This window comes from Anas acuta, chromosome Z (genome assembly GCF_963932015.1).
Source record: "Anas acuta chromosome Z, bAnaAcu1.1, whole genome shotgun sequence".
Lineage (NCBI taxonomy): Eukaryota > Metazoa > Chordata > Aves > Anseriformes > Anatidae > Anas > Anas acuta.
In genome coordinates this window covers 6693815-6715193 of record NC_089017.1, presented here as the reverse complement: position 1 = coordinate 6715193, position 21379 = coordinate 6693815, and the positions used below count along the sequence as shown (strand labels likewise).

At 37.7% G+C, this 21379-nt stretch overlaps 1 protein-coding gene across 2 annotated transcripts; it reads right to left on the bottom strand.

Annotated features, from left to right (window-relative positions):
- Positions 1-9259: 9259 nt before the first annotated feature.
- SUB1 (SUB1 regulator of transcription) lies at positions 9260-21351 on the bottom strand. Of its 2 annotated transcripts, XR_011091238.1 has the most exons (6): positions 21208-21351; positions 19246-19318; positions 17542-17661; positions 12095-12203; positions 10367-10468; positions 9260-9589 (listed from the first exon to the last, which is right to left on the bottom strand). XR_011091238.1 is itself a non-coding variant. In XM_068667270.1 (5 exons), the coding sequence occupies exons 2-5, from the start codon at positions 19315-19317 to the stop codon at positions 9510-9512; spliced, it is 381 nt and encodes a 126-aa protein (XP_068523371.1). In that variant the 5' UTR covers position 19318; positions 21208-21347; the 3' UTR covers positions 9260-9509. The 2 variants fall into 2 exon arrangements, 1 of the variants encoding a protein (XP_068523371.1); XM_068667270.1 differs by lacking the exon at positions 10367-10468 and having other exon boundaries at positions 21208-21347.
- Positions 21352-21379: the final 28 nt, after the last annotated feature.

Sequence of the window (21379 nt, the reverse complement as noted above, 5' to 3'; positions counted from 1 at the left end):
TTAGGAAGCCAGACAACTAAAAGCTGATGGGGTCAATACTGCAGCCGAATGGGGCTGGAGTAACCACTCTTTCCCAGGAACATCAGCTGCTTGAAAACAGTCAGATCAGATGACAATTTGAGTGAGGCACATCAGATACTTACCCTACCCCAAATACTCTTCAGTGTCAGCTAATGGGCTGCTGGCTGGCTCCACACTAGAGCACTGCCACCTCTGAGCAGGGAGGAAACTTTGCAGGTTGAAGGGTCCTATGTTACTCACATAGGAACTCCTGAAAGAAGCTGGGACATTGAGATACCAAGACAGCTTCTCTTCATGGAGAAGAGAAGGATGAAACCCAGCCAGGACAACAAAGATTAGTGCCTTGTTCAGCCTTGTCTGGACATTTAACTTTTTGAAACCTAAAAGCTACAAAGCAAATAGCTCTACACAAGCATGACCCTGTTGTTTTTTTTGTGTTTTTTTGTTTGTTTGTTTGTTTTGTTTGTTTGTTTTTTGTTTTCCTCAGAACTAAGAAAGTTGTGCAAAAACATTTGAGCGGAGCTCATTTTGGCCCAGAACTGTAGCTCTTCTCACTTTAACTGCCAGAATATAGGAAAAATCTAAATAGATGCACTTCCAAACAAACAGCACTGCCCATACACTACTCCCACACTACATTTGCCTCCTGATACATGAAAAAGCAAGAACAGACCCCTTGCTTGTGCAGGGCATTTACATTTTCTAGTGTAAGCTCATCATGAGACTGAAAAGCCATGCATATATTCATATGCTGAACTGTGGGATAGTTTTGTCAGAGATAAACAAGTCAATCTGAAATTCCCTGAGTGTTGGTTATTAAAGCATTTGTTGATAGAGCATAAGTTGATCCTTCATCTTACCTGGTGCAGAAGTAAAATACTCCAGAGATGAGCGAGTCAGTCTTCCTCACGATGGAAATAAAGTTTTGCTATTTTCAAGGAACGATAGACACATTCTTCCTAGAAAGATGTTATTATTCTGCAGACACACTTCATACAGCTGTTCGTATTTTACTTTTTTTTTTAACCCTATCAAGAAGAATCCAAAACCGTTGCTGAACTTTACAACAGTACCTTGCCTCGTTTCAGAGCAGACTTTGGTGGAAGGCTATTCTTCATTTTCCAGGTGTCAGAGTACTGCAGATAACAGGTACAAAAGCAGACAAGGAAGATCTCATAGGCACTACTGCTGCTGCTACCAATATCCCAGGCGGTGTGCTCACCCACACTGTGAGAAGCTGACAGGGGTGAAAGATACTTTAGGGAGAATTACAAAAGGTAGGACCATAGTAAGATTGCTGATCATTCAGGAAAAAATGTTTGCAGTAAAGAGATAAATTTCATGTCACAAAAACCAGCATACTCCAATACCAGAAGAACAAGTATGAACAGACCACATCTTGTGTTTTATAGCATTAACAGCTCAGTGGTGTCTGAAATAATGAAATGCCAAGGCACCAGAGGCACAATGTGGTCAGTGTGATCTGTACTGCTTTTCATCTAAGTGCTCTGGCAGAGCTCCGATAGGCTGAAACAAAATTCTCAGCAACTGTAAACACGTTATTCTAAATATCTTGCACAATGAGCATTGTCTTGTTTGAACATATTGCTCAAAGTAGTCATACCAAGACAAAAATGTATCTGCAGAATATTGGGCAATTAGGACATTGAATGAAACTGACACAGGAACATTTTTCCTGAAGGCTGAAGACAACTGTTTTCTAATATCCCCAACCCCATCATTAACACAGTAAGAGGGAGTTATTTAAGACAGTGTTTTTAACTTCAGCTTATTACATTGAAAACAATGACTCAAATCCTAGTCCCAAAGTCAAAGCATTGATCAAAGGTTAATGTGTCAAGTAGTGAAGAGAAGCACTCCCACAAATGTTTCATTTCCAAATGCTCCAACTTCCTCTGTGCAATTGGCAACCAGCAGTACAGAAAACTCAAACAAGCAAAACTACATTTGCCATTACAACCTAATACTCTCTGAGCTAGCTTCAAACTTTATTCTTTTCACAACAGCCCTCTATAAAACATGGGAGAGTTTGACCTTTAAAGTCTAAGCAAAGTACAGAAAGTATCTAGGTTTAGAAATACTTTCAGAACGAAGGGCTCCAACCCAGCAATGCAGGACTAGGACTATCGTGGGCTGCACACATGGAAAATTTTAAGTCTTCTTCAAAAATACTTGCAGTGACCTTTTTACTCTGCATCTCCCCCAAAAGTCTTATGTCTCTGAAATAAAATACTGGCAAAGATTAACCAAGAGATACTTGAACTTTATATAACAGTTTTTTAATTCAAAGCTTGTACACTTGGAAAGGTAGTGATTTGATTTTTTTTATTCCACTTCATTACACGTTTCCATATATGTTGCCATATATGTTGCATAAAAAAGATCCATATTAGAGAAAAAAGCACTGTTCAGCATCAGAACAGTATTAGCTTACCTTGCACCCTAGCACCCACCCTAAACACTGTACAGATGATGCCTGCAGAAGTACATCAGCAATCTGTCTCTACCAGAAATGTAACCAGATACAAAACAGAACTGGAAACTTATCCAAACTACATATAGATTGTGGAATTATAATCTTGCTATATGTGCCTAGTCTCAATTCTTTTGAAGACAAATCCACACAAAATAGAATGGTTAATTATAAAAAAGCTAAATAATAATACAAATGTGTCTTTAATAGAATAAATACCAAAAACTAAAAAAAAAAAAAAGCCAGTTGTGCCCTTCATTAACATAGAGGACTGCTAATACCAAAGCTTTTAGCAATGGCTGATTTAGTTTAGGTCACTGTAGCCTTAAGTGAGACTCTGTCCAAGGACTTCCATATGAGGAAGTAACAGATCTCTTCCTTCTGCCAAGGATAAAACCTCCATCTGTAGAAGGCTCTAAAATCTCCTAAAAATGCATTGAAATTTACCTACTGAGTAACATGTGAGCTTCCAAGTGTCAAAAATACAAAAAAAAATTCAAAAAATCATATAATGGTGTAGGTTTATAGTTCTAAACAGTGTTCATCTAGACAGATTTCTCAAAAAAATATTACAGCTTTTACAAAAATGTTGTATAACAAAAGGACGTGCCTGATGAACTTGTGTTTCAATAGCAGCAATTCCAAATTTCAGCTTTATTTTTAAAAAAAAAAAAAAGCACAAAACACTGAGGTATAGATTTTACGTTGCAATTGAGAAAAACGTTATTTCTGGAAGAAGACCTGAAGAAGTTGATAAGAATCTCAATTTTTAGCTGCACAACTCCCTCTCCTCACCTTTCCACAAGGCTTATCAAGTTCGCGGCATTGTAGTCCCAAAATACACTTCTATCTCTTTTCAACAGGTGCCAAGACCACAGAGCAAACAACCTCCACCAAGGTAACAATCTACATATCTAACAAAATCTATGAAGAAATGCATCCAACTCTGAATTTAACATGCTAGTATTCAAAAGCTATAAGCACAGCATGTGTTAAAAAAAAAAAGTTGCAAAAACCTGTAGTGATCCGGGGAGGAGGGGGGCGGGGTTGCTTAAATCATGTTTCCAGCAAAATAGTAACAAAATCTATAGCAGGAGTAGGGAGAAGAGCTAGATAATTTACAAAAACTATTTCCCAAACCAAAAATGTTTGTCCCTAAACACTTTAGCAGGTAAGCCGCAAACATTATCCACAGGTTAGTGAAACCTTTTATGATAGATAAAAGGCACATTACTGTGGAGCAGTAACATAACAGATGTTGTGTCAAAATGAGAAAAAGATACACACTCTCACCCACCGCAATCTCAGAGAGCAATAGTGTCAGGAAGAACAGTTCTACTACTTAAACAGACTATAAAACATATGCTGACAAATCTCTAAAAAAAATAAAAACAAAAAAGGGCAAAAACATGGATGAAAAGAAAAAGGGTACACATAGGAACAAGCAGGCAAAGTAACAAAGAAATCCTTGAACAATGTTAATTCGTCTGCTTGTCCCTACATAGGAAAAGGAGGGTAGTCTTTACACTGTAAGTGCTACGTTTTTTTTTCCACACAACTTCAGGAACTTTTCAGTTTTTTTCCATTAAGCATTTGCAGTTACAAATGCCCTTGCTTACAAGGAGACAATATCCGGGTGATATCTATTTTTACCACAAGAACTCTCTCACTGTAGCATTTTTCAAGTTGTTAATAATCACTTGAAGGAAAAAGCATTTGTACAGGACTTTCACTGTACATGATCATCCAAGATAGAACAAAGAAAATTATTTCCTTCAGGATATATGCATGTGAGTTGACCAGTTAGCAAGATTAAAATATACTTAAAATAGTTGCATTATCACAACACTAAAAAACAAAATTGACCTATGATTATTAATTGGCCTGTGTCAGCAATGGCAGCAATTAGTATTCAATGTAGTTTACCTCTCCCTGACATGTTACATATTTTAGTGAACAGAACTTGTCTTTTCATTTGTGAGAAGAAACTGGCTTTGTTCTCAACAGCCCCAAGAATTATTCTGATACATTAACCTATCAGTGAAAGCAGAAAACATTAAAGTTCTTAATATGTGAAATAGTTATTCTTTCCATAGCTACTCTCTATGCAACACAATTAACAGTGTTGTGTAAAATCTTACCATTTCTTCACTTCAGCAGGTTTCACCTCATTAACTTCTGCCAAAGTGAATGGACACCTAACAGTAGTCTATTAAGCATGGTGGCCAAAGAAGCATAAAATGTTTTTCTTGTTTACCCTTAAGGTATCTAGGTATACTATACCTACAGATTTCTAAGAATGTTCTGGTTGTTCCACTAGCTCTTGCAGTTTCACAGCAAGATGTATTCATCTGTAGCATTTTGAGAGCCTACCTCCTCACCAAGGACAAAAATACTTTTAAAATTTGACTATTCATCTCAACCTCATTTCCTTCCTCATTCTTCACCACATCAATGATGAGCGCATGGATTCATTCAAAGCTGAAAGGAAGTACAATGAAGACTAAATTAAGCAGTAAGTGTCGTACCAAGGGAACAGTTCTATCACCAAGTTCTCAGCCTTAAATTATCACCAAAACTAATGGTATGTCGCTTCTGCTCACAAAAGAGCATTAGTTTTTCGGGGAATCTTAAATATCACTGAGCTAAGTGCCACTTATTTCAGTTCTTTCGCAGGTATCTTCACACTCTTACATTTGTAAACTTGAGAACACAGGACAAAAGGACTTGGTTCACAGCAGGAAAATATTGCCTATCAGATTGCTCTTCCATACTCTAGTCACCAGAGCTATAGTCAAAAATGGATCCTATCAATAACAGGAAGGCAGTAATGGGAAACATGTAAACAGAGAATCTTCTGTCAACCCCAATCGGTGTTTCTTCCCTTTAAGCCACACTCATAGCTTCTGTAGCTATGTAGTGCTGAGCTAATCAAAATTACTTTTAAAGCATCTGTTTGGTTCAAGGCTACAATCAGATAAATTCATTCCTTATAAATCAATCACAGCAAGCACTCAAAAAACAAACATCCTTCCTAAAAGATCCTAAGCAAACCAAATTATAACCAGCGATTAAAAAAATGGGTGAACAGCTTTTTCCAATCCAGTCTGCAGTGAAGAAATTGGATTATTGTCAGATGAAAAAATCTCCACTTTTCAAGCCCTTCAGTTTGGTATTTCAAAATGGGTTTCTATCTGCTGCTTCCAAATTCAAAAGACACTTAGAATCACAAAATGGTTTGGGTTGAAAGAGACCTTAGAGATCACCCAGTTGCAGCCCCCTGCCATGGACAGGGGCACCTCCCACCAGCCCAGGCTGCCCAAAGCCCCATCCAGCCTGGCCTTGAGCACTGCCAGGAATGGGGCAGCCACAGCTTCTCCAGGCAGCCTGTGCCAGGGCCTCAACACCTCTGAGTAAAAAACAATTGTCCAAAAATTAAATCTTCTATCCTTCTGAGGCCACCACCCACAAACACAGACGAAGTACAAGATGATTAATTGTTCAAATTTCCAAATTACAACGGTTGCAAGAAACAGCATTCTTTGTAACATCTTAAGATAAAAATAGTGCAGCTAAGTTTCTATTAAAAATAACACTATGTCAACAGAAGTCTTAATTTATTTCCAGGTGTTCAAACTGTTATTACACATATGCCATTTAACTACTTTTTATTTGAACATTAAGAGAATTACAGTTGGAGGGCTCATATTTCCAGTGGCCTCTGTAGTAGATACCACCAGAACAAAACATTAAACATTCCACATGTTAACAATATGACATTTGAGTTACCAGAATTACAATTTTATTTATGATTTTTTTAACTAACAAATCACATAAGAAATACGTAACTGGGGCATTTCCTTTAACAGAAATATCAAACTCAGTACTGCATTTGTTTAATTTCAATATGAACGTCTCTACATAAGAGCAACATCATACATAACAGTTTGATTGAGCACACATGGTACTTTGGCATATCTAACTCTGATGTATGTTTCCCCCTATGCTCCATAGTAGGTATAAATTATAAAACATATTGCTAATATGCCCTGCATAAATATTAAGAACCAAATGCATCTTTCTTTTGCAACTTCAGTGGGAAAGCAAACAGCGTTTATTTTCATCTCATACTAGTCTTTCATACATGCAGTTTTCTTCCATGGACACTTCTACATATATCCTAACTACCATTTTTTCTGCAAGAAAATAATCTGTATAAAAAAAAAAAGATTTTTCTTCTCTCAAATTAGAAAAACTACAGCCATAGACAACACATGACAAATCACAACCATTAATTTCAAAATAACACTGAATGTGTCAAATTTATGTCAACTAACTATCAGTCAGCTGAGGTGCAAAGAACTCCCTCACAATTCAGGTTCTGTTTGGAGCTCATTTGTGAAACTAACTAGTTTATCTAGTTACCTTTTTTGTAGGACATGCAGATGTTATGACCAGAGCAAGTAAAATGTATTTCAATCAGTGTTACAGGCAGGAATATATACCCATCAGATGGAAAACTATTTTCCAAACACACAAGCTAAGTAAAATCAAATGGCCCCAAATGTTACGAAGTAAAATGGGATAAACAGCTCCAGTACTTATCTCCACAAATTCAATAAGGAGGTTATCTGTAAGAAATAATAGCTCTTGATTAACAAATACTAATTTATCTGAACATCTCTACCATCAGTTTCCACAATAGATGTAATCACTACAGAAAAACTTCTTCCACTTACCCTCCCAAAATGAATGAATTTAATTTTCCACCTTCCTGAACACAATTATATTGTAGTCTAATATACAACTCCCATCCAATGACCTACTATCACAGTAATCTAAGTGAGGATAATGTTCCTACTCTTATGATAATCATGCACTTACGCACTTTAAAGTAGACACATGGAAGTTTTGAGGTAAAAAGTTGAAATCTGGTTGCAGTCAGATTTAAAGAAAAAAATGCAAAATACACGCTCCAAATAAAAAGAGGCCTAGAAACCGTCAGTAATGATCTACAGCAATTTATTTGATTCACTGATCTATTAATCTGAGAAATTTTAGCAGATATTTCGTTTATACTGTTTGGTCCAAGTGTCCCTACACACCACTCGAAGTTGTGCCCAAAAACATGTCTGCTACCACAACACATCTCTTCCTCTTCTATTCAACTTTTTCATAGCTCTGAAACATTTCCTGAGCCACACAAAACAAGATCTTAACTTTGAACTATCTCAAGAACCCCTAAGTCAAATAGTAGATGAAATTATCTAACACAATATTTAAGTTAAACAATCTATACTTAATTTGATGAGGTCACCTCCCCTCACCATTCATATACCATTTGTATTGAATTATAAACTCCACAGCACAGGAACAGTCTGTGTATGGCACTTAGCAGAACAGGACTTCCAAGTATGTCTGCAATATAAGCAATTATATTAAAATATCCCACAGTTAAACAGTGAATCCTGTTTATCTATACAAAATTTAAAAACATTTAAATTTACCAAATGGGAAAGTTACAGCTGAACCAATAAATTGTACATTCACTACATAGTACCACAAAGTCTTGAAATGACAGTTTTCATGAAGTTGTTTCATCTTCTTCCTTCTATTAATCATGAACTCTTAAAATGAACTCTTCTCCAATTCTGCTAATGTTAAGCTTCTTCACTGTAGTTATTATGTCAGCTAACTCTGAGCTTTAGCCGTTTCTCTACTCAAGTGCTCGTTTGCTCTGTAAGTCCTACTTGAATATATCCATCCTTCTTCTTTCCATAGCCTCATGATGCCTACCAAGATCTCCCTTCAGCTAAAACAACATCTAGTCTAATAGAACTTCCACTGGACAGAGGCTTCTCAGAATGTACACTGGTAGACAAGCAGTGTTCATTACTTGTGGATCCACTAGGTACCAGTGCTCCACTGTAAACACTATGTACCTTCTGTACAAAAGAAGAACCAGTTGTAAGAACCATGTAAGCCACGCAAGGCAAGCAAAATGGTTTGGTCAGGCAGGGTGGTCAGGGCAAAAGCATGATAGTCTGTCTGAAGCAATTTTAACCCTGTATGACCATTTAACCTGTGTCACAGCCTTTTTTAAGCACTATTGTTTAAACAGTGCTCTCAAACAAAAGCCCTACAAAAGCAGGTTAACTGCTATTTTATATGGAATAATTCAGTATGTGTTCAAGAATTAAATTAATGCAAAGACTGAAAAGTGTGCCTAAATAATAACAAAGTTTGGAGCTTTTAAACCTACCTTACTCTTAGATATATATATATAATACTGTAAAAGTTTATGCATCACATTCTAGAATCTAGAGTCCATGATTAAAGGCTAATTGTATTTTCTAAGTCAAGCAAGCTATATAAAAATGGGAATAGACTGTGTGGGTGGTGTTCAAGTGTTACTGCTTAGCATAACACTCCATGCAAATAATGCAAAAAAGTCTATATACTCAGGACTGTTTACATCTGAATAAATAGGGAAAATTAGCAAATACAGTATTTAAAATTATCTACAAAAACGTGTTTTTACCAGGTATTCACTGTTTGTATCAAGTTTTAAAGCAGAAAGATGAGGGCAATACCAAAGGGTACGAAACAAAAAAAAAAAATGTAAATGGAGACATTTTTTAAATCTCCTTAGAAAACAAACTAAACTAAACTGAAACAAAGCCTGAAGCCAATAGGTGGCCTTATCAACAAACATCTTCAATCAAAAGGCCATAACAACTATGCTTTACATATTACTCGATTTGTTTATTTTACACCATGAGGTGAAAGCAACACAGTTCTTTTTAGTAAAGTATACACAAATAGCCTCACTCAGAATACACTTTTAATGCACATAAAAAAAGTATCCATCTTACAAATTGTTTTGCAATCCAAATATACAATAGCTTCGAAAACAATATTTTAGAAAACAAAAGCCAATGTATAAAGACCGCTTAAACCAACAAAAGTGATAAAGATTTCTGTATGGCTGTCTTTACAGTTTTCTTACTGCATCATCAATATCAGAAATCTGTTCCTTCAGTTGGTTCCACTGTTCTGGATTTAAAGAAATACCTGAAATAATTAAAAACAAATACTTAGTACAAAAAGAGAATTGTAATCAGGATCTTGCATACTTACAACCAAGATTGATTTCATACACAAACACTGTCACAACTATTAATGCTTGGACTACATCATGTGTACTACTAACAAGTCTCAGCTGCATGGTTAAACTACTTACTTGGAACCCTTCAGTTTAGACTTTCAGCCCAGGTCTGGGCAGGTTTACCTTACAAAGAAAATGGGTACAATACAAAATTCATTCACAAGTATTTTGTGAAACGCAGGAAGGGAAAGAGACCTATCGCCCTGATAGGAGGCGGCACAAAATTGGATGAGATGGGAAACCAATCCTATTTCAGTTGGCTGCTAAAAGCCAAATAGCTCTGTAGACTAAACTAAGTATTTTTGATGTACTATACGTCTGTTTTTCTTCTCTTGTGAAGAAAAAAATGGGGGGTAGGGGGAGGGGCATGTCTTAAATCACCGTGAATAATGTATGCTATCAGTAACATTTTAGAGAAACACTATTCTATTCCCTAGGATTCACAAACTAACATGAAAGGTTGGTGTTTTTTTTGTTATTATTTTTAAACTTCAATATCACTACAGATTCTTGTGACATTCAGTCAATAATCACTCAGTACCCCAGAAACCATCTCCTCAGTTCTGAGTTTTTACTTCCTCAAGCTTCAGTCCAGGCATGTTTTCTTTCATGTAGTAGCCTCCTCCTTCTTCCACTATTAATCTTTATGCCCACTCTATATAAGTACAGACTCACAGGCCTACCTCTCACTCTCTTCAGCCAGGCTCTTCTACTATTTACCCCCTTTTTCCCCCCTCAGTGATCAGGCTTCATTCATTGCTTTCTCACTGTAGGTGGAGCAGGACCTGAAAACAGGTGAAACTATGAATTCCATCTTTGGGACTCATCACCTTTTTCCCTCCCTCTTCTACCACCACTGTTTTGCCAGAGTACTGTTATTTTAAGCAGCAAACACTCCACATTGTCACTTTTCTAGCCAGTTCTCCCACCCGTCCTAAGGTGGAAGATTTATTTTGAAAATAGTTATGCCAGGCATGCTAACCATTATTGGAGGACCTAATGTCATCAAGTTGCCCCTGAATAACATACTATATGAACTGTACACAGACATGAATTTAGAACTGCTATTTGAAATAATCTGACAAAGCAATTCCTAACTGTTAGGCTTTTTTCTTCTTTCTTATTATAAAATTTCAATTGTTTATACCATTTGCAGCATAGCTTTGTAAGCAGCTCATAAATGTATCACTGGAACATTAAACCCTCATGCTATCACATTATTAGTGGTATCCTAATAAAATCCAGTCCTGTTTGCCGCAATGATAAACGTTTCTATCATGTAGATAGACCATCACTTTGCCTTCCCACCAAGTCTCACTGTTGTTTCCCACCCTAGCTTTTGATTGATGTGCTTTTAATTTCCACCTCAAAATACACCAGTTTAGTCTTTAAACATTAAAGTCATGTTTTGTGGGTTTTTTTTGTTTTTTTTTTTTGTTTGTTTGTTTGTTTTTGTTTTTGTTTTTTTTTTTTGTTAGACAGCAGCAACACATCCAAAAAAATAAATTTTCCTGTAAGGTGCCCATAATACTCTGATCATACAAGCCAACTATCAGTGGTTATCTATGAGATGTTGAAAATTCTCAAGCTTTCCAAATATCACTGTGCTGCTCCTGGACACATCATAAAAATATAAATGCCTTTAATCTTCAGAACAGAATGTTTCACACTCACCTTTTTCCTTTACAGAATGTGAAAAAGGAGTAAAGTAAGCTTTTCTAAACAACCAAATGACATTAAGGAAAGCAACTATCAACTCATCCTCATCCTGCAGGTGGCCCAAGTTCCAAAGCCAGTTAAGTGAAAGGTTGACATAAAAATTAGGTATGGGAGAAGCAACTAATGGTTTAAAGGCTTATGTTGTGTTGCAGATCAGACAGACACAAAGTACTAAAACTCAAGCACTTCAAGTATTTTCACCTCAAGTAAAATATATGTTCCAAAAAAATTTGTCACATGAAACATTTCTATTATTTTAATTTGAAATTTGATAAAAACAAAGAACACAATTGTTTTGCATAATTTAACATTGTATTCCAACTAAACCCAAGCCTTTTCAGTCATATTAGAAATAAGAAAATCTGACTGTAACATAGGCGAGAAATTGGAGTTAATTCAGTTAATCAACAGGGTAGAAAAACCATGGTGAGATTTACAGCTCCCATAATAAGTTTTCTTGTACCCAATGCCTTGTTTCCATAAACTATGCAGGATCCATTTAGAAAAACTGACTTAGGCCAACAAAATCACTTTACTTTTGTTAATAATGTACAGATAAAACTAAGAGTAATACTTTTGTTTTAACAGATGACTAAAATACCATGCAGTAACAAAGTATAAATATCTGGCACATATTTTCAATAAATTGCAGACAACGCTTTAATACAAAATAAGATGAAGCAGAACGATACCTTTTCTGCCTGGCTTCATTTCACCTTCTTGATCCATCCAATATTCTCTAATATCAATTAAGACTTTCCCTTTAAAGTCACGAACACTGACATACCTCATTTTGCCAATCTGTCAAAACACATAAAAGGATCTTTTAGGTATTTTACATATTACACCATTCACTTTTCCTAACAGTATTTGACTCAGACATGTGACATTACCCACTGCAGCTTATTTTAGACATGAGAGAAACAACTAGATCAAGAGCTTAATCTGGAGTAGTCAGTAGGCTAATAGGTAATGACAATATAAATGGATGAAGGACTTAAACCAGTTAAGCATTACTTTTTTTTTTTTGCAGAAGGGGCTCTCATAGAATAGAAATACCTATATTCTTAACAAATTGAATTCTTACAAAAACCACTAATTTCCTTTTATTTTTTTTATTACCTGTACTATAACCATCTTTGTTAGCAGCAGTTGTGAACAAAGAACGAGGCAGCTCTATTACCAAATTTAAATTTTAGAACAACCAAAAAAAATGCTTAGATATTCACACAAGAACAGCACAATTTCTAGAGAAGTCTTAGTGATATTTGGTTAGCTTGTTTAAAACAAAGCAAATACAGATGGAAAATGAAAGGAAACGACCAAGTGGCCCCACATCTGTTTTCAAATCTTCTTGGTACTTCATTGGAACAGAGGGCAAAAATTTCTCACTTGTCACCAGATGTTCCAAAAAATCAAAACTTTCAAAGTTTGCCAGCATGTACCACGGCGTGAAATTATCTTCGTTAAAAGTGATGCTTTGGGAATTTCTGTACCACAACAACTTAACTGAACTTTGAGGCCTTTTTCTTTTTTTGGGGGGTGGAGGTTGAGAGCAGAGGGGGAAGCATAACACACTGCACCACACTATACATTTAGGCTTATTATTTTTTTCCCCACATTTGACAACATATTTATTCACATCAATTCAATGTATGTGAATTTGAGAATCAGAAACTAGATAATGAAAATGAAGCAATTAATTTAAGAAACACTTAAGAGTTCTGTATGTACTTTCTGGATACAGCTTCTGAACAAAGAATACATCCTAAAGCAAACAATATTAAAACAGAAAAAGTAAAACAGCTTTATTAAGAATATCAAATTTCCCTAATTGATGCATCTTGCACAAAACATAATTTAACACGTCGTACTAGCTTCAAGCCTGACCAGAAAACATGAACTCTTATATCAGTTAAAGTCATCCACAAATGTTTAAGTCTAAGCTGTTACTTCATAAAATAGATATAAACAAGTGTGTTATGTTTGGTTAAAGACATTTTTCTTCTTATGCAGACTCTATTCAATTATCTCCAAAATTTATTTTAAAACAACTGGAACATCTCTATATACCATAAGCATGAAGCTTTTTTCTTACTTCAACGTAGCCCTTAAAACAAACATGAGCTTACATTTCTTAATAGTATTTTGTGATTTATTAAATACTTCCACAGCACTACAAATACAACACAAAAATAAGCTATGATGTCAGAGCAGCTGAGTTCTTTCAGACTTAACTTGGTAACATGGCCGTATCTGTCAGCACTGCTGGCAAAGGATAGCCTAAGTAGTCTGCATAAACAACATTTCTTGGTTTTACACTGTAACACTTCACTGACTTCAAGTGACTTAGGTCTCCAAGTACTAGTACTCCAGAACATCTTTTATCCCAGGTCTATCAAAGACCACTAGCACATTGCCAGGTAATTCCAGATTTGCATTAAGAAATAAAATCCTAAAACAATACAGCAGATTAGAGATGCAAGTACAGTAAAAGGGTTTAGGATTATAAAGACTACATATCTTAATTCAACTACAGTAAGACATGGGTGCAAGAGTATAAAGCATGCATTATTTGGCCATTAAGTCTACCTTAACTGGAAACAGTTCCAAACAAAAGTGAAATTCTTAGGCTTCATGCCTCTGTCTACATTTCCTCTGAATGCTCACATTAAATTCAGAATGTTTCGCTGAACCCTATGCAAAACAGTTCTCACTGCTAAAAGCTTTAATGCTGGTTTCTAACATACAGTTAGAATTAGCAACAAATGTTAAAATCAACCAAAATCTAGGTTTACCTAAGTAAATTGATTTTTCTTAAGGTCCCGATACCTGTAATTCTGGCACCAAGTCATTTCGGAATAATTTTTTTTCCACACTGCAGCTGACAGTACTGGAATAACTTCACTGGATATAACACTATAATCACTGTAGTGTTCCAAGGGTTGTATTGCTTTAACGCAGGGCAGTTAATGCTGCTCAACCTTCACACACAAGCTAATACGCTTTTTTATTAAATACCACAACTCTTTAGATACACTATTCTATTAAGTCAAAGATACTATTTCCAGGTTTCTATTACTTAGAATAAAATGCACTGAAATGCTTAGGTTACTTTCAAAGACACTTATCTGACTTCCTGTATGAGTTTCACCGAGTATATTTATCTACATTTTCCCCCTAAATTGCCAGTTGCTTTTAAACTGCATACACACCATAAAAGTAGGAATTGCCAAAAGTCAGCCTTCTATCGTACCTGGTAACTGTATGTATAGTGTTAGAAGGAACACAGTAAGATAATACAAACACCTAGAATGCAAGGTTCTGTAAACAGCTGAGCTCTGCAGGACAAATTGGTTCAGAACGTTAATTCTGAAACTGAGGTGGTTACCGATGCAACACTATTCATTATTTCCATGATCAATCACCTCTAGAGAGCATCACAAGCTTGTTTATTTATCTTCAGGGACCTATGATAAATAAAGACTTCACACCGTGAAGCTGATGAAATTATTTCTCACAAGTCAAAAAGTAAATACAACTTAACTTTCTAAAATGAGAGAGAGTGGGGGCAAAGTTCTTTTTGCACAAACTGAAATAACAAATTCTGTGAAATACCTTGTGTAGTGTGGCTCCATTCTGGACTGTCATTAATACTGTATCCAGACAGCATTAACAAACCTCATCCAAATCAGGCATAGGTAGAAGACAGGATTTTTCTCAAACTAACCAAAGTACACGATGCAGAGCTTACATGGGCTTGAAGCAACAGATTGGAATCTGCTGCATGAACGCTAAGCCCTTCCACATTAACATGATCGATGTTTCTCCTTAGGACCTCTAGCAGTACATCACAAATTGGAACAAGATAAACTTCTGCACTTCAGTTGTGCCCAAACCACCCTTTTAACAAATTCTAACGTATGCTAGGCTACCTATAAAGCCTAAAAAAGGCCATGACATGCAAATAAGATACATTTGGTCTCATACTGAAATAATTCTCTACTACTTAGATTAATTCTCCTCTTAATGAGCTTCAAGAAGAGTTACGCCAACATCTGCTTTAAAAAAAAAAAAGACCTAGACCTTGACAAAAACGCTGAATCTTTTGCGTACAGCAGTCACCAAGAGCTCTACATTAAGTGAACCTGTATACTTCCAGAACACAGCCTGAGGTTTGGTACATTAAGTCACTAAGTTTCTCATCATTTGCTGCCACTCCTACACACAATATGGATATTATAAAACTTCTGACCATCCCGTGAATGCTTCACTGACCGATTTCTATCAGTATTGGTTCAAGCCACATCTGTGCGTATTCACTTGCACATCAATTTTACTGTCACAAGGAAACAGAAAGGAGGTTTGCAGTATTAATAGCCCCAGAAAAAAAAAAAAAAAAGTACCTAAAAAAATTAAAATGCAGCTGAAGCTTCTAGCATGCTATCATGGGTAGAGGGGAGAGAGAGGAAGTAACCATTGACCAGCAGTGCTATTTCTACACTGAATCAGTTGCACCTCAGTTCATGCACATTAAGCTGATGTAGCATTAAAAAAACACAATGCTTCACATAACAGAATAAGCAATCTAAAAAATATTTGCTGTTGAGTAACTGAAAGGCAGGCAGCAACCAAAGGTTTAGGTCACATTAATGGTCAAGTACAACCATTAATTAGTTGTGCTTTCAACTGAAGCCCTCTCTTCAACTATACATGATAAACAATGTAAGGACTGATAACACTAAGAGTAACTGCCCTGTATGACAGAGTCAGTCATGCAGGTCTTACTTCTTGGAGACTTTTTTTTTGCCATATTCCTTTGCACAACTAAAGCCCAAAGCCATTTCTTTTGCCTTACCCAATATTGGGACCATCTTATTAGACATCCTTCCCATGCCCTTCCACAAACTTGAGTTCACTGTATTTAGTACACTGGTTCTTAAGTTTTTCCCTGCCCTTAACAAGCTACCTATACACACACATTTGTTAACTTTTGACACATTCCCCTAGAATAGGTAATTCAAAGCTACATAAATTCTTGCACACCTTAAACATGAGAAACTAAGTTGTGTTTTTGCAGTAGAGAACTAATTTTCTGTACTTAAAGACAGCTGTGTAGTCATGTAACAGGGAGAAATGCTAAGTAGGTAAGCGGACAGTAGAAAGCCTCACTGTTCCAAAATAAGGTGGAAACTTGAGAAAAACAGGATGAACAGTGTGGGAACAGTAAGACAAAGATCACAAGTTCTCAAAACATAAAAAAGGAGGAAAAAGTGAAAATGGAGAAATTAAAAGGGTTGAAAAAAGGAAAATTGTATAGATATGGTATAGCGGAGCATCAAGTAGCTTGTGAACCTGTAGTACTCAGCCAATGAGGAAACAGGAGAGGTGATCACGTGTCAGGTATTAGGGAATAAAAGGTAATGATTTATTTACTAAAATGAGCTCCTAATTGGCATGCCATTGCAATCACAAATAAAATAACTTCACAGAAGATTCTGTCTGAAGAAAACTTGTGATTTTTCTCCCATTGCAGTACACAGTGCTACTGCTTCAGCTAACCCCAAGAACTGCACCTTGAGCTCATAAATGCATCTTGCTGCAAAGAAAAAGATCTACATTCAGATGATATTACAGTATTTTTGAATGTTCAGTGAGAAAAACCTGCATCACAAAATAAACAAGCGAAACCTATTCTAAGACACTGTCTTATAAGACAAAAGTCAAGATGCCATTGACCTAGTTAAATAGGAATGAAGAGTCCATACTTAGCCTTCCAAAAACCTTTCTTTCAAGAGCCCTGGTTAAAATACATTTCCACCCAGAGACTGTCCTGATTTAATATGTACAGTATATTCAAGACAAGTGTTGTATTTAAAGACAAAATTACTACTTAGAAAGTTACCATGGACAAAGACCATGAGGAAAAGGATAGATCACTTGCCACAACTCAGATTCTTTTCCTCTACTGGAAATGCTTTTTGAGTACCTCACCTATACCATAGCATCACAGCTCTTTAACCAGGGGTTCAAGAACTAGGCTCTACACTACCACCATATTCATACCACCTCAAAATTTATATTGAATATGATGTAACATGCTACTTTAACCAGGCTTTAAAAGAATCATCAACTTTACCTGAAACATATTTTCATCTCTGTTACTGCTTTGCTTAGAAGAAGCGGCACCTTTTGAACTTTCACCCGTCTTTTGTTTCTTTACAGCCTTTTCTGGAGCTGCTTGCTTTTTCCGCTTTGCCTTGGAGCAAGAATAAAATAGAAATGCATGAACCACACCTTGCAACATCTAGTTACAAAAAAAAGCTTCCATTAGAGGCTACAAACTACTGCTACACACTGTATCACCTTCCTTTTGTGATGGCAGACCTCCAATACCGCACAATTTAGACTGGAATTTCAAAAAAATCTCCAAATGAGTTTAATTCTGTTCCCAGTGAAGTCTATAATAATACTCTGGCTTTAAAGAGAGTTAGTCAAAATACATTTCAAAAAGCCTACTCTTTTTGCGCAGCAATATTATCAGTTCAATAGTTTTAATCGAAAAAATAAAGTCTGATGGAAGTTTCACATTCCCTTCTTCTGAAATGAACAAAAAATGCAGGACAGCTACCAACTTCTAAAAAAAATGAAAAATTAAAAATGAGATAATGAAGAAAGGATCTGGAAGTCACCTCCACCTGGGGAACATTTTTTTCTTCATTACCAGTGTCCCATCTCTGTCTATATATCACAATAAATGGTTTTAAAACATTCAGATGGTATTACCTGTAAATTAGATTACTTGCAGGTGCTACAAAGTTACTCTGTCAATATTTATATGGTAAGCACGCTCTCCCAGCCCACCTCCCTCCCACCAAGAAAACAGTGATACAGAAATACCAGAAGTTGGTCTCACCTGCTAGAATCATATTGTGGGTAACCTTTTTTCAAAGAGAAATGGTTGCAACAAATATGGGAGGTTGTCAGAGAAAAAAAAAAGACTTATACCCACTGAAGCAAACAGTTTGAGTATGGCTTTTCAGGAATACATTTCCCTACCAAAAAGCCATCACCTGACCATTTTATCTGATACTATTCTTTGACAGAATACCTAATTTGCTTATTGCAACTAAGTCACATTTGAATCAATTCATTAAAGCAAACTTGTTTTTTTTCACATACAACATTAAAAGACCTGATGCATCATTACCACCTAGTGTTTCTAAAAAAGGTAATTCCCTGTTGTACTCAGTTTTTGATCATAATGACCAGTACACCAACAAAAACTTACAAATGAAATAAAAATAACTGGGAACATTTGATTTATGCATTTAAAAGCAGTTAACATGTAAAAATTAATCAGCTCAAAGACACTCAGGTTGGCCCAGCTTTTAAGTAAGAAACTAGCAGATAGTAAAAGAAAATCTGAAACAGAAAAAGAACATGTAAACAAGATAAGCAAGTGGTAGGGGGATAACCAGGCAGGTGGAGGTTTTCACTTTGGACTTGCAAGGTATCCAGACAACAGAATGAAAGAGGAGGGGGGTTGTCTCTCAAAAGTAGTCCAAATTCTTGCCACAAGGGGCTGCTTATACCAAAACCTATCTCTTGCCACAAAACAGGAGTTACAGCAAGCTTGTGTCCAGATATACCATATGGAAAATATTGTATAAAGCAAAATGCAACTTAAGAAAAAAGTTTACCACAAGGCAAAAACCTCTTAACTACCCAAACCCTAGCCCTGCTTTTTTTTCCCTCAAGTGTCTAACAAATCATATGGAATGACATGCACTTTGCCACGTATAAGTTATTACAGTAGTAATGAACTGAATATAATTTTCACCTTTTTGTCAACTTCACTATCTGAATCACTGGCAGATGAGCTTGAAGACACAAGTTCCTTTGACTTAGGCATTCTACAAAGAGAAAGATAACATGAGAACACTGTACAACAAATACATCCCATTGTATCTGGAAAGCAACCTTCAAAGCTGTTTGTAAAGCCTCACCTTATTCAAAACCCTCCTAATTTTTCCTGCCTTTTCATATAAGCTTTAATAAACTCTTGATGCAATCACAAACACCATTCCCTATTCCCCTTTTTGCTGCAATGGCCTTAAATGCAGTGTCGTAGTTTCCAAACTGTTTAGAAAGGGGCAATTTTTTCAAAAATACTGCACACTACTATCCTTATAGCTTGAATTCTCAATACTACATTCATCAATTATTAAGGACAGAGCATTATCTATATTCTTATACAGGCATTTCGCCTAGCTGAATATGCCAGTAAGAGCTGTATAATGACCATACGTTAAGGTGAGATTCCCATCAGTCATAGGGAAGTCTGAAAACACACCTTAGTTACAATGAATTACAGTACTGCAATTAATATTTCAACTGCAACTTTAACACATCAGTCATTATGGTCTATTCATTTGCCAGACAAGCGGACATTCAATTTTCCTTGAATGCATGCTGCCAGGTGTGTTTCTACATCTCTTTACTATGCAAACATGTGGTTAGATATAGCAGCTGAAGATCTTGCCTGCTACTAGAAACTCTTTGTGACAAACAAATAGCTCTTTCAGAATAAAAAAAGAGAATTTCAGAGAAATTGAATATAAAACTCAAACTATGGAAGACTAAAAAAAAAAATTAGAGAAGCAAATCTCAGTAAAGGAAAAGGGGTGTTTTTAAATAAACTTGTGGTCAAATAAATCACGTACACAGGTAAAAATGGAGTCTGAATAATGCTAATGGCTCCATGCGGTTCTAAAGTGGGGCAAGTTCTGTCGTAATAGCTTGGAGCACAACGATGGAAGCTGTAATGCTGGAAATGAAACACCGTACGTGGGAGCTAACAAACCACGCTACAGGATGGAGGCAGAGGAGAGCTGGAATGGGACAAGGCAAAGCCAAGCACAGCAATGGCATAAAATGGAGGGGCCGAATGAGACTGATAATCCAGGGTCAGGGGCCACAGACAGAGGTTGCAATCCGCATTAGGATGAGAGGGCGACAACATGGAGGAAGGCTGGGGGTGGAAATTGGAGGAAAGAGCGATGGAGGGGGAGGGGTGGTACCCCCTGTGGAGAGGCTGGCAAGCAGAGGGCGAGGCGACCCCGTAGCAATGGGTTGAAGGAGGGCGTAATGAGACAGGCCACAGGAGGGCTGAGGGCAGGGAGAAGAAGAAAGCGGGGCCGGGATGAGCTGGGAGCACCGATAGGCGGCTCCCAGCCGCCATTTTCCTCCCCTCCGCCTCTCCTCGCCCCCCGGGGGCAGGGGGCGAAGGCTTGGGGAAAGAGATGTGGGAGGGGGGGGCAGAGGCATGGCCAGCCCCTGCCCTGTGAGGGGAGGGCAGGGCGGCAAAAGGGGGGCTGCGGCGAAAAACAGCAAAACCAGCCCCAAAAAAATGAACACACAAAAAAGGTCGGGGGTCGTCCGCGGGCAGACAGCGGGGGGCGAAAGGAGGGGGGGGGGGTAACAGAGCCGGGCGGTTCCCTGCCGCCATTTTCTCCCTCCCTTGTTGCCCCCCCAACATGGCAGCTTCTCCACAGCGCCAGCTCCTCCTCCCGCCCCCGGCCCGCTCCCCGCCGGGGCAGCCCTCCCGCGGGGCGCAGCGGGCACTCGAGGAAAGGAGGAGGAGGAGGCGGAGGAGGAGGAGGAGGAGGTGGGGGGGGGGGGGGGGGAAGCGCCGCCGCATGACCGCCCAGGGGGCGCCGAGCCCCCGTCAGTGTGGTACCGGGGGAGGGGGGGGGGTCACAAAATGGCGGCGGGGCGCTGAGGGGGGGACCCCAAGACTCACGTCCTGCTCCGCGCGGGGCTCGGCTGCGCCGCCAGAGGAACGGAAGTGACGCAGCGCGGGATCCCCGCCCTTGCCCTCTCACCACGTGAAGGGGCGGGAGGGGGGAGGGGAGGGGGCGCTTAAAGGGGACGCGGCGCTGCGTTACTGCCCCCCCCCCCCCCTTGGTGTGAGG

Bases quoted from the DNA above. Each gene is read 5' to 3' on its own strand.
- SUB1 (XM_068667270.1), bottom strand. From the start codon at position 19,317: ATGCCTAAGTCAAAGGAACTTGTGTCTTCAAGCTCATCTGCCAGTGAT. The intron at 17,662-19,245 runs GTGAAAATTATA...TCTTGCTCCAAG, and splicing joins ATAGTGAAGTTGACAAAAAG to GCAAAGCGGAAAAAGCAAGC. The intron at 12,204-17,541 runs GTAAAGTTGATG...GTGTTTTGACAG, and splicing joins GAGATGAAAATATGTTTCAG to ATTGGCAAAATGAGGTATGT.